Here is a 12,469-nt window from a genome sequence, read left to right as displayed (position 1 = left end):
ACGGAGCCGGGAGAGTGGGCGAGGCCTGCTTCCTGAGCAGAAAGGAACACGCAGTGTGTCTGAAGTGATGTAATTTCCATCATGCCTGCTGGCCTGCCTGCGCGTGCGGCTTTATCCGATGGGACCCATGTGGCTCAAGGTGTGTGTTTGATGGCAGAAAACCAGAACCGGCCACAGACATCAAGACATAGAAAAAAGAGTGGCTCCAGAGGGGACAGGGACCAAAGGCCGGCAGAAGAGGCAGAATAGCAGCTCGAAGGGGGCTGAGGGAGAGCCTGGTTGTTTAATTTATTGGAGTAATATTGGTTAATAACACTATATAAATTTCAGGTGTACAACTTTATAATACGTCTGTACGTGACACTGTGTTTTCCACCCAAAGTCTAGGCTCCTTCTGTCGCCCTGTATTTGACCTTTCCCCTTTCCCCTCCCCCATCTCCACTTTCCCTCTGGTGACCAGCATACGGCTGTCTTTGAGTTTTCTTTTGTTGCTTTATGTCCCACATGAGCGAAATCATGGTTCTTGCCTTTTTCTGTCTTATTTCGTTTAGCACGATACTCTCGAGATCCGTCCATGTTGTTGCAAATGGCAGTATTTCACCCTTTTTTAGGGCTCACGTTCCAGTGTGTATCTGTACATCCCCTTTATCCAATCATCTGTTGAAGGACACTTGAAGCTTGGTCAGTTTAAGATAGGTGACGAAGTTTTGCTGCAGGCCAGCGGGGGTGAGCAGGAGGGGTCAAAACTCGTGACAGAGAAGAGATGGTCAGAGGTATGGGGACGCGAGGGGAAGGTGGCAGAGTGAGGAGCACAAGCTGAAGGGGACGCGGTTACTGGGGCAGGAGGCAGACGGCTGAGGACTTGGTGGCGGTGACAAGCTGGTCCTCTCCCGCCTGCCAGACTGTCACAGGAAGGGTGAGGTCACGGCGGTCGCGGAAGACGGAGTGGGAAGCAGGCGGAAGACAGAGTGAGATATTTAAAGTGACACTGGTTGCCACCGTGCTGGGACTTCTGTCAGGACTGAGGTGCTGGGGTACAGCCGAGGGAGCCCCCAGATGCGGCGGGCTTGAGTTGGGTTTGAGCAGGGGGAGGCCCTCCATTCCAGCAGGGTCCGATCGGACGTTTTATGCATCTTGGCAGTACGGACCAAACTTAAAGGGATGAAGAAAAATGATTTTTTGATTCAAAAGCCAATAACAGGAGGACCCGTCACTTTACACAGAATTTATTTTAGGACTACACGGTCACTATAGGTTAAAATTTAATTTAATTTAATTTGTACATAGACAGTTCTGGAAACCGCAGACGACGTGGCCTCGGGTCAGGCACAGTAACCGAGGTCGCGGCGCTCAGGCCTGAGCGGACACCAGCCTGCTCATGCCGGAGAAGAAGGATCTCTCCCGCTCGCTCATCACTTCAAAATGCAGCGGCCTCCGGCAGAAGTTGCACTCGGCCGACGAGTGCGGCTTCAGCTCCAGCCCCACTCGCTTCCACGTGGCCAGCAGGTTCTCTGAGGACAGACAGTTTTTAAAAATTAAAAGTAACGTATGCCCCAGAGAAAAGGAAATGCGCGTCCACCCAAAGGCCTGAACGTGGATGTTCGCAGCAGGGCCAGTAACAGTCAAAAAGGGCAAGCAAGCTAATCGCCCATCCGTTGATGAACAAACAAATGTGGGCCATCGGCTGGTGACACAGAAATGAGTGCTGATCACGTGACGGCAGGCTGCGCCCCGAGGACGCCGCTGTGAGGACAGCGGGGCACAGAAGAGCGCAGGCTGCGCGGCTCCCGCGGGGAATGTGAAGTACAGCGAATCCCCAGAGACGGAGTGGACTGCGGGCGCCAGGGGGCGGGGAAGGGAAGACGGGAGTGGCTGCTGATGGCCATGGGTGTTCTCTTTGGGGGTGACAACACGTCCTACAATCAGACAGTGGGGACAGCCACACGTCACGCTCAGCATCCTCTCATCCACGGTGTTACCTTCCATGCTGTCAGTTACCTAGTCAACCATGGCCTGAAAGTCTTAAGTGGAAAATTCCAAAAATCAACCATTCATAGTTTTAAACTGCACTCCATCCGAAGCAGCCTGTACGACCCCCACTCTCGTCAGAAGGGGTTAGGTGCGGGGCTGGGTCAGGGCCACCCTGGAGGCCAGGGCAGACACCCAGCTTTGGGGGCCTGGCTCTCCTGGCCTGCGACGGCCTCACCAACAGCCCTGGGCGGGTGAGCAGGGCCCCTCCGGGCTCCCAAAATGACTCTGCACCCTCCGGCAGCGGATCGAACTGAATGTCTTTGGGAGTTTTGTACCATCTGAGAACATTCTCAGGTGCTTGGAGAAGAAAAAGGCAAACTCCAATGGCCCTGAATTCACGTATAAACACCACGAGGACGGCTCCTCCCGAATCCCCGGTGTGGGGGCGGCGGGCACTCACCCAGGAAGTAGCTCATCATCTGGGGCGTGTGGTGCGGGGTGGGGGCGATGCGCAGGAGCTCCTCCCCCCGGGGCACCGTGGGGTGATTGATGGCCTGGACGTAGATGTTATGTCTGCTCATTAGCTCGTCACAGACTTTGGTGTTTTTAGCAGCATCCGCGACCTGAGTTTGGTGACAACAGAAGGTAAGCTCAGAACGGGATGGGCTACCTCCTGCGGAGAGTCTGACACACACAGTGGCCGTGAGGCTCAGGCTGGAGCAGCACGCGCCAGCGTGGGGGATGTTGGTGGCTTCCTCCCCCCAAGGCTCGCGTGGGCAGAGCACGGTTCTGAGACCGCAGCTGACACCACATGGTCCTCAAAGCCAGGTATGTGTCTACCCCGGGGACAAAGGCAGCTTTGGTGACACTACCTTTATTACACTAGTGCAACGGTGACACCGACAGGGTCATCATGTGCAGAAGAAAAGGCAAGACCTATTTCAAAATCAACCGAATAGGAAGCCACACTTGAAAGCTAGCTCAGCTCAGGCTTCCGGAGTTTTCCAGACACGAGCTCCGTGTTCCCCGTTGAGGTGGCGCGCTGGAGCGGGAACTCCGCCCCGCCCGCGCCGTTCAAAGGCTTCACTCACTGTGAAGCCGGCCAAAGGTGGACACACAGCAGGGCCGCGGGCTCCCGCCCGCCCGACTTCAGGCCTGAAGTCTGTGAAGCGGGACACCTCACAGCGCGTGTGTGTGCAGCCCCCGGCCGGGACCCCCGCAAGCCCTCACCCGGACCGGGATGATGTGGCTGGGGCAGTGCACGACCGGGAGGCCGGCGTCCATGAGCATCTGCCGCAGGAGCTTGACGTTGCGCTGGTGCTGGCGGCGCAGTGCCCGGCCCTCGGCACTCTTCAGCACCCGCACGGACTCCAGGGCCCCGGCCAGCAGCATGGGCGGCAGGGACGTGGTGAAGATGAAGCCGGCTGCGTACGACCGCACCGTGTCCACCAGGGAGCGGGTGCTGGCGATGTAGCCTCCGACACAGCCGAAGGCTTTGCCTGCGAGGAGACGGCGCTTACTGCCGCAGCAGCCCCACTGCGCGCAGTGAGGTGCCGAGGTGGGGGCGACGCAGAGCGCCTGCTCTCCGCGGCCGGGGCTGCCGGGGCTGCGGGGAGCGATGCCGCACACCTCGGAAACGGGAACGCACGGAGGAAGCTTGCCAGAGGGTCTTGCCCAACACCACATGGCCAAGTTGATGTCTGGCCAAGACCAAAACGTAGGTCTACGGACACCCGAGTGACCTGTCCCGGTGTTCATGGATCTCAGGACCTCTCGTCCCAGCTGCCATTCCCGCCCAGGCTGCCACGTGCCAGCGGGCCCGGCACCGCTCCCACGCCCTCCACTGTGTGCTCTCTGGGACGGGCTGGGTGTGCTGCCCGAACTGTCCCTGCACCCTGAGCATGCCTCTGGAAGCTGGAATGTCACTCAGCTAAGACATCGCACCTTCCTGCTGTGACCGGTGTTATTTCCTATTGTAAGCACCATAACCTAACACTCTGTGAACACAACGCTCTGATAATCAGCATTTGCCAGATAAATACAAAACCTGTTAGGGTTGATTTAGGGCCAGGCTCATTTTCCAATTCTCTTAAGTCCCTTTATATAATCAGTATCTCAAGTTTCAGGATTAGTGGATCTAGAAGAGTCCTCCAAAATCTTAACATTTTGTCTGTAACTAATATTCTTGTTGAAGCCCCATGCAGGGCTGGGTTGGTATAAGCTCTTACAGTGGAAAATTCCTCCAGCTCCTTCTCCCTCAGTGACGATGCCCCCAGGAGGGCTCCAACCCGGGAGCCCCAGCTGCCCACTGCACTGGTCCAACGTTCAACAGAGCTGGAGGACGCCCTTTTCGGCCTGCCCTGCCTTTACCAAGTGCAGGCTGCGGCTGGCATTTTAGTAACTGCTACGTGGCTCGCCCGCTGCCTTACTAATTGAAATCCTCAATTTTGCACAACTTACATTTTTATCTCTTTAGTGTCTCACGAGCAAAGAAAAGTTTACCTTCTCCACAAAGCCCGAGGTAGGTCCTATTGTTATCGCTGTTACACTGATTAAGACGCTGAGGGCAGACTGGCTGAGTAGCGGCCAAGGTTGCTCAGCCAGCGAGCCATGCAGGCAGCACCCACGCCCCGCAGGCGCCGTGGCTCCTGAGTCCGGCTCCCACGGGCAGGCACAGAGCTCGGCGCGTCACAGCGCCTGAACCAGCAGGCCCTGCCTGCCGCGCTGGGGGTCCAGCACTGGAACCCCTGTTCTGGATACAGGGGGACAACCTGAGGCGCAGAGAGGGAAGGCCGATGCCAGTGCACGGAGCTAGAGCCACGGCTATGTCTGAAGGAGCTCAGATGCCAGCACGTGGTGTTTCTACGTGTCAGGCTAACTTTTACTTCGATTCGAGGGATTCTGAGCTGTGCCACCACTCACTGAGAAATACAGACTCACCCCAAAAGTGGCCTGGGCTTTACACGCGCCTCACCTGCTCCCGGTTAGGCCACTTAGTCCTTGGCCTTGTTAGGACAACACGATTTAGGTGAAGATTACAGAATGTGCAGAGTCTACATACCGAGCGTTCCAGAAATGATGTCCATTTTTGCCATGACTCCGTCCCGATCGCCAATCCCTCCGCCTCGGGCCCCGTACAGCCCCACCGCGTGGACCTCATCCACGAAGGTGATCGCTCCGAACTCGTGGGCCACATCGCACAGCTCTTCCAGCGGGCACACGGCCCCTAAGGAAAGACCACAGACCACGCTAAGTGCCTGACACTGCAGAGATTTGTTTTGGTCAACGTCAGAACAAAATGACTTACATTCTAGGGTATTATTTTTATTACTGGGGGAAAAGTGACCTTCCTTCAGTTTCTGGGTTATCCTGGGGTCTCAGAGCCTAGTAAAAGCCAGAGTAGGAAATCTACATTTTCCCAAATCTACACAACGTCCAACAATTACAAAATCCTGGCGGAAGGTTAAAAGAAATTGCAGAAACAAAATAAAACGCACTTTTAAAGAGCTGCAGCCCAGTTTTTCGTTTAAAGTTTCAAACTGGCCGCTCTTCAGACTCACCGTCCATGGAGTGGACAGTCTCGAACGCTACGATCTTGGGGACCGCAGGGCTCGACCTCTGCAGCAGCTCCCTGAGGTGGCCGGCATCGTTGTGGCGGAAGACAAACTTCGGCACGCGGCTGTTCCGAATCCCCTGGATCATGGAGGCGTGGTTCCCAGAATCGGAGTAGATCTCACAGCCTAGCACACAGAAGTGTTATTTATGGCCATGTGCACCAAAGACAAACTATTTCCCAGACAGTCAGGGACAACAGACTTGGCTCCAAATGCCCCCTTTGCCCAGTAGTTCCTTGACGCCACGTGCCAGTTTCTTCCTGGCAAAATAACTAGGGCTGCTCCTTTGAGAGGGCCCCTGGCGTAGAATAACGCTGCAGCCGGCAATCAATCTGCTTTTAAATCTGGCTGCCTCACGCCCAACTCCATCACAAGATAACTACAAATGATTAAGAGAATTTTCCACAGTTTTCTTAGCATTCAAACATCTGAAGCAATCAGCTAAGGACAAGCCCTTCGACGCAGATTCAGCACTGGCGCCACTTTCTCTGGAGCTTGTAATGAGCGGGCGGCACTCACGCTCAATTCAGGAACGAGCGTTCCCAGATGGCTGCACTGCTTCTGAGCGTTTCTGGTAAGCCTTGTCACTGATATTCTCGTTACAGTAATCCCCCCGTTATCTGCCACGGACACGCTCCAAGACCCTCACTGGATGCCTGAAACCGTGGACAGTACCAAAACCTGTATAAATGTTTCTCCTACACATAGCTACCTGTGATAAAGTTTACAAATCAGGCAATTTTACAGATAGATCGGTTCTTATCAGAGGTCTCAGACACCTCGGTGTACATTTGTTTTTAGGTCAAGAATGTTCATCTTTTCATTTAATGGAAGCCCTGTGCAGCTTCTCCTCGGCATACCTGGACTGTCAGCATCTCCACTCTTGTGCTTCGGGCCATCGTTAAGTAAACGAAGGGTGACTCGAACACAAGCACCGAGATACCGTGACAGCTGATCTGATGACCCAGATGGCTAATGAGTGACTAACGGGTGGGGCGCGTGGATACGCTGGACAGAGAGATGGGTCAAGTCCCGGGACAGGACAGAGTCCATCGCCCTACTCAATGTGGTATGCCATTTAAAACTAACAATTTCTGGAATTTTCCATTTAGTATTTTTGGACCACAGCTGACCTTTGGTAACTGAAACCACAGAAAGCGGGAAACAGGGAACTGCTGCAGCACCAAGGAACCCCAAAGCTCTCAGGCCCTCACCCGGCATCATCTTCGCCAGAGTGAAGAGGGTCGAGTCGTTGGCCACGAAGCACGAGGAGAACAGGAGCGCGGCGTCTTTCCCGTGGAGGTCGGCCAGCTCCCGCTCCAGGTCCACGTGGAATTTACTAGTCCCAGAAATATTTCTGGTCCCACCTGCTCCAGCACCATGCTGCCTCAAAGTGTCCCTTAAAAAAAAAAAAAGGCAGAAAATAAGTCTCGTGGTGTGAACGCTACGTGAGCCGTCCCTCCCTGAGGACCCAGGACATGGAAGCCTCTGCTGATCCAGGACATCTCACTGTGAAGCCTGGGGCCAGTGGCTTCAACCGACTTCAGCTTCAGACTAGACGGGAGAAGGTCGTGACATAGAGTCGTAACAGTCCGAGGCATCGCCAGGAGCGACCTCACCTGGGTGCTCAGTATTAGCTGAGTTATCTTAAGAAGGTTTCTTTCTCTGACACGCCCCACTCTCTCCAACAACAAGACATCACTCTCTTGTGGGACAGCTTGCGAACCAGTCACTTAACATCAGGCCGTATCTGTTACACCTCAGAGGGGCCCTCTTCATCAGCTTCCCTGGAGACTTTGGCAAGCAACTCCCCCAAGTGTCCCAGCCATGTCCTGAGGGACATGAGTAATGAAGTCTACCATCCTTTTGAATGTCTTTTTGAAGCAGCTTTGTCTCCAGTGCTGCTGGATTTGTCTCTCTCCAGCCGCAGCCATAGCAAAGCTGCCTGGCGTCACCCGCCACGCTCACTGTGGCGTGGCGGGAAGTGGACAGACAGGTGGTCAGGGAACCCAGAAACGCGAACCCTCACACATAAAGAGGCTCCACCGACGACGTGTACGTTCGTTTCTCTAAAAGTCACCTGCGGCTACATCTAAAAGCGAAGAACCGTAATTCGCACGGCGCACTCTCGCTGCTGAGTACCCCCCGTAGGAGATGCAGCCCTGTGAGCCATCCATGCGTCCCCCGCGTCGCGTCACTGGTGCGTGGAAGTGCAGGGCTACTCACATGACGGCCCCACACACCCGGGGGTGGCGACTCATTCCCAGGTAGTCATTGCTGCACCAGACTGACACCTGCTTCTTGGTGATGAGAGAGTCGGAGTAGTCGTCCGCCATGGGGAAGAGGTGGGCCCTCCGGTTCACAGTTTTGAAAACTCGATAGGTATGGTCATTTTTTTTCTCATCAATTTTCTTCTCAAAGAAATGATCATACTGAAAAGTGGAAACGGCTAAAAACCAAACAAAAGACGTGACAGTCTGCTGGTTAAGCAGCACATCTGGGCTTCGGCGAAACACCTGGGTCCCCACCCCAGCCCGGTTGCTTAGCAGCGGGAGATTCTGGGCAAATTAATGAGACCTTGATCTGGGCAAGTTACTGCAGGTCCTCATCTTGAGACTGTGCATGTCAAGGGTTTAGCACAGGCCCCGTGTGGGGACGGTAGGTGCTGAGAGAAGGCAGGGTACCAGCAGGCGCTGCATTTACGACGGCCCAGAACACCTGCTGGCATCAGGAAGGGACATGGCCTTCAATCCATGCCTCGGTGCGAGTTTACGTTTAACCTGATGTACGTTTAAGTTATAACCTCTCTCCTGCATCAGGCAAGTAACAACGGGACGTACATTTTGGCAATTAAAGTTTTAGCCAAAGGAAAGAGTTATGTAACACAAGGTATTATCCTAGAAGAGTTTTAGAGCAATTTTAGAATTCCGAGGCACATTTAAGAAAATGTCAGTTTCCTGGTGTGGGATCAAATGGCACAAATGCACACTCTTTCCGGCCTCTGCTTCCGCACGATGTCCTGGAAGCTCTTCAGCAGTCCGCCTGGCTCCCCTCCGTCGGCCTTCACGCTAGCCACCGCGGGGCACGCCGCGCTCTGGGTGACCTCTGCAATCAAAGTGGCAGGAGGCAAAGGGGCCGACAGTCTGTCTGCAGTCCACAGCACCTTCCAGACACGCTGTCACAAACGGCTGACACAAAAAGCCGATCGTGACCCAAGTGAGTTGTCACTGAGTGCATGAAGCTTGTCGTCCTCCCTTTCAGTCACTGTAATGGCCAGAGTCAGAGCTGCTGCGCAGCTTTCGTGAACATTCGAGTCCAAAGCTGTCCAGCTGGCTGGCTGGCATGCCTTCCGCGCCCTACCACCCCGACCCTAATCTCAGTTTTCTTCACAGAAAACAAACACGTCCTCTCTGCGAGGGCTGTTTTCAGGGACCGTGGGTGCTCCATGGACACAGCCACAATGGGGATTAGAGCGGCCACTCAATAACCATCGGTGAGACACTCAGCCTGGGAGTCCCCAGACCATCGCCTGCTGCAGTCACACTTTCTCTTTTATCCCAACAGATGCTGGGAAAGAACCACAGGGGAGCTGCGAACAGTTTAAGCCCACAGGGTGTTTTCAGAAATGAAGCAGTTACTGTAAGAGCTGGACACCTCCCACACACCAGAAAAGTCCCACATTGTGCAACAGGTGCTGACTATTCAGTGACCTTCCTCATTGGCTCTAGAGGAGGAAGGCGTTCACACAAAGGCCACCCGAGTAACGGCTGTGCACAAATCTAAGGGTCCAGAGGACCGCGAGGACGTCGTCACGCGCGCCCCCGGCCCGTGCCGCTGTTTACCTCTCCTCACGGCGTGCATCTCCTGCACATCCTCCTGGAGCTCCAGGCTGGCTCTGCGGAAGACGCTGCTGCCCCCCTGGCTCATCTGGGCTGCCAGGAAAGGACACTTGCTTGCGGTGCCCTGGCTCGTGGCAGGGGAGGGGTGTCCAGAGGGGGGCTGCGTGCCCTCCGAAGCCTGCCGGGGTCCGTCCAGGGCCAGGGGACCCTCGCCCTGCGCAGTTTTGGCCTCTGGGGGCAAACGGAAAGACTGAAGCATCAGATCTGGTTGCACAGCACGCAGGAAAACCTCGTTTCTCTATTGTCCGAAAGACGGACTTTATACTTACTCTCCCCCCCCAATCCAGACACACGTTTTTATCAGGTTCTGCTATTTTAGCAAGTTTTCTCATCTGCCTCACTAGAAACACTGCTCCTCTGAAGTTAACAGACACAGTCCAGCCACCTCTGAAACCCGTAGCATTTCTCACTTATATATCCGAAAAGTAGTTATTTTATAGTTTCAGACAGCCCAGGGTATTTGAGTTGGATTATTTCCAGTAAATCTATCCCAAGTACATTCAGCAGGTTTCATGAAAGAACACGTTCTCAAAGGTAAATGGAAGTGTTCATACGATTTTTTTCTTTGCTATTGTTTTCCGAATGGATTCTTTTAAAGAAGATTTGTATTAAAATATAGTTTCAGGTGTATACCACGTTTATTCAAAGAAACAGATTCGTGGCAAAGAAACCTGCTGCTGTTTCTTAATACATACACAACTGGTTTTCTTCTCAACAGAAGAAATTAGGCTAAAAGTTAAGGTCTTTAGATTGTTATCTGATAGAGTTCACAAGTTATTAGTCTGCTGAGGGAAACCCACAGGGGTATCCCGTGCACACGGCACAGACTCGACACAGCGGGCCGGTAATCACACTGCTAGTTACAATGACTGCCCTCTCCGCTTGAGCGAATTCATCCACATTCCTTCTAGAAAAGTCTTTCTTCATCATTCTGGAGAACTCTGGTGAGTCACAGGCCAGCCTATCCTACGACTTGGGTAAGGTATTATAATACACTTTTTATTAAAATCTCTTATAAAGGAAAGTCAAAAATTGCTTTGACATTCACTTCATTCAACACACACAGTCATTGTAGGTCTAGAAGAACAAAAAAGAGTCCTATCATTCACAACGTAACCACTGCAGACATCTTGGTACATTATCTTTTTTTCCCCACGTACAGGTTTTAAAAAGGTTTTTCTTAATTCAGTAGATGCCTGTTTACTCTGCTCTTTCACTAGGAAGGTCTGCCTAAGCTAGCAAATAGTTTCTGATATCATCTGTGATGGTTACATGGTAGTCTATCAAGTGGACAAGCCATGTTACTCAACTGCTCCATTACTACTGGGGACAGATTGTTCACTAAAAAAATAACTTCTGAACAAGGGTAAGAGGAAATGAAATCCTACAAAGGACTAAATCCTTTTCACTTAAGGAAAAACATTCCTTTCTTACAAGACCACACCCAGAGAACACACCTAACAGAGCCTACCAGGTAAATTATTCTCTAGGATTAAGTGGAATCTGAAAAGCTCCATTCTCTCCTGGCAAATGCAGACCAGAGCTGAATCCACCTTTAATGTCTCTATTAAAAACTAAAAACTTGTATACAAAATAAAGATACAGGGGTTAAACAAGCTTACTTTAACAAATTCTGTATGATTTCGCTTCTATGAGGTTCCTAGAGTAGTCAAATCCATGGGGACAGACAGTAGCATGGTAGCTGCCAGGGGCTGGGGGAGGGAGATGGGGAATTACGGGACAAAGTTTCAGTTTTGCAAGAAGAAAAGTGTTCTGGAGACAGACGGTGGTGATGGCTGCATGACGTGAATGCACTTAACACCACTGAACTGCACACCTAAAAATGGCTGAGATGGTAAAGTTTATGTTATATGCATTTTACCACAATAAAAAAATAAGTTTAAAAAGAAGGAAAAAAAAAATCACAACTTTAAAAGCCAAAAGCTTCCACGAATGACACTCACTCTCATTGGCCGGAGGGGTTTCTTTGATCTGCTGGCAGCACACTGCTGAAGTAGACAGGGACCGAGGGGCTGGCTTGGCCCCAACTTCCATCATCTTAGGGCAGTTCTGGGCATAGAACAACAGAGATTTGCCTGCCTTCTGCAGAAAGGCCTGTGGCACTCGGGATAAGAACGGACAGCGGCGAACAATAGTCTCCATGTCTTGGCCGGGAGGTGCACTGATCCTGCAGAAAGATGACGAGTGACATCAACACTTGTTAATAATCGGGCGAATACTAATGCAAAGCCACTGGGTTCCGGTGTCACCTGCAGTTTATAGCGAGGGGACGTTGGGATACTCACGAGTCTCACTGGAACACATCTAAGGACAGCACTGATATGGAACCAACTTGGGAGTGGTGACCGCACCCCACCCAGGTCACCAGCTTCTCCTTCAATTCCCAGCTCTACGCAAAAGCACCGCACAGAGATTCCATCAAATGAAATACTGATGATTAATATCCCAAAGGGTGGGACAATGAGGGACAAGTTGAGAACAGGTTTGGGAGGTCAGAGGCTCTTGGGGGGAAGATGCACAATGCAGATACACCTTAGCACACACCCAGGTGGCGAAGCGAGGCTCGCCAAGAAGCCACTGTCATCCATCCAGGCAGAGAGGACTCTTCCGGACTGTGAGCTCCTCCTGGTCCCCTCTCTCAAACCCCAGGAAGGCATCCAGCCGGGCCCTGGGTCCCCGAGGCGAGGATTTCCCCGGGGAACTGGGCATAACTGAGACGGGAAGGGAGCATGAGGGCAAGGGTACGAGGGGAAACGCCGTCGGGGCGAACTGCGGAGGGGCGGGGGCTTCAAGATCCAGGACGTTGGGACTGGCGGAAGGTGGGGGGCGGGGGTCAGAGGGCTAGAGAACGGGAGGCGGGTATGAGGAGGAAATCCTAAAGCGGCCTGTCGAACGGGGAAGTCCGGAGGGGTCCGAGTTGGGGAAACGGAGGCGGCCGAGCTGGTAAAAAGTCCGGGAGAAGGA

General features: G+C 53.0%; 1 protein-coding gene across 1 annotated transcript; it reads right to left on the bottom strand.

The window, feature by feature from the left end:
• Positions 1–1,210: 1,210 nt before the first annotated feature.
• On the bottom strand, positions 1,211–12,436 carry ALAS1 (5'-aminolevulinate synthase 1). Its single transcript, XM_025044833.1, has 12 exons — positions 12,050–12,436; positions 11,449–11,672; positions 9,428–9,655; positions 8,565–8,690; positions 8,426–8,431; positions 7,812–8,034; positions 6,800–6,984; positions 5,532–5,711; positions 5,033–5,197; positions 3,202–3,470; positions 2,432–2,594; positions 1,211–1,511 (listed from the first exon to the last, which is right to left on the bottom strand). Exons 1-12 carry the CDS (start codon positions 12,160–12,162, stop codon positions 1,351–1,353), a joined length of 2,043 nt encoding a protein of 680 aa, XP_024900601.1. The 5' UTR covers positions 12,163–12,436; the 3' UTR covers positions 1,211–1,350.
• Positions 12,437–12,469: the final 33 nt, after the last annotated feature.

The sequence above is a fragment of the Pteropus alecto genome, unplaced genomic scaffold (assembly GCF_000325575.1).
Source record: "Pteropus alecto unplaced genomic scaffold, ASM32557v1 scaffold53, whole genome shotgun sequence".
Classification (NCBI taxonomy): Eukaryota; Metazoa; Chordata; class Mammalia; order Chiroptera; family Pteropodidae; genus Pteropus; species Pteropus alecto.
This window is presented reverse-complemented; position numbering and strand designations above follow the sequence as displayed.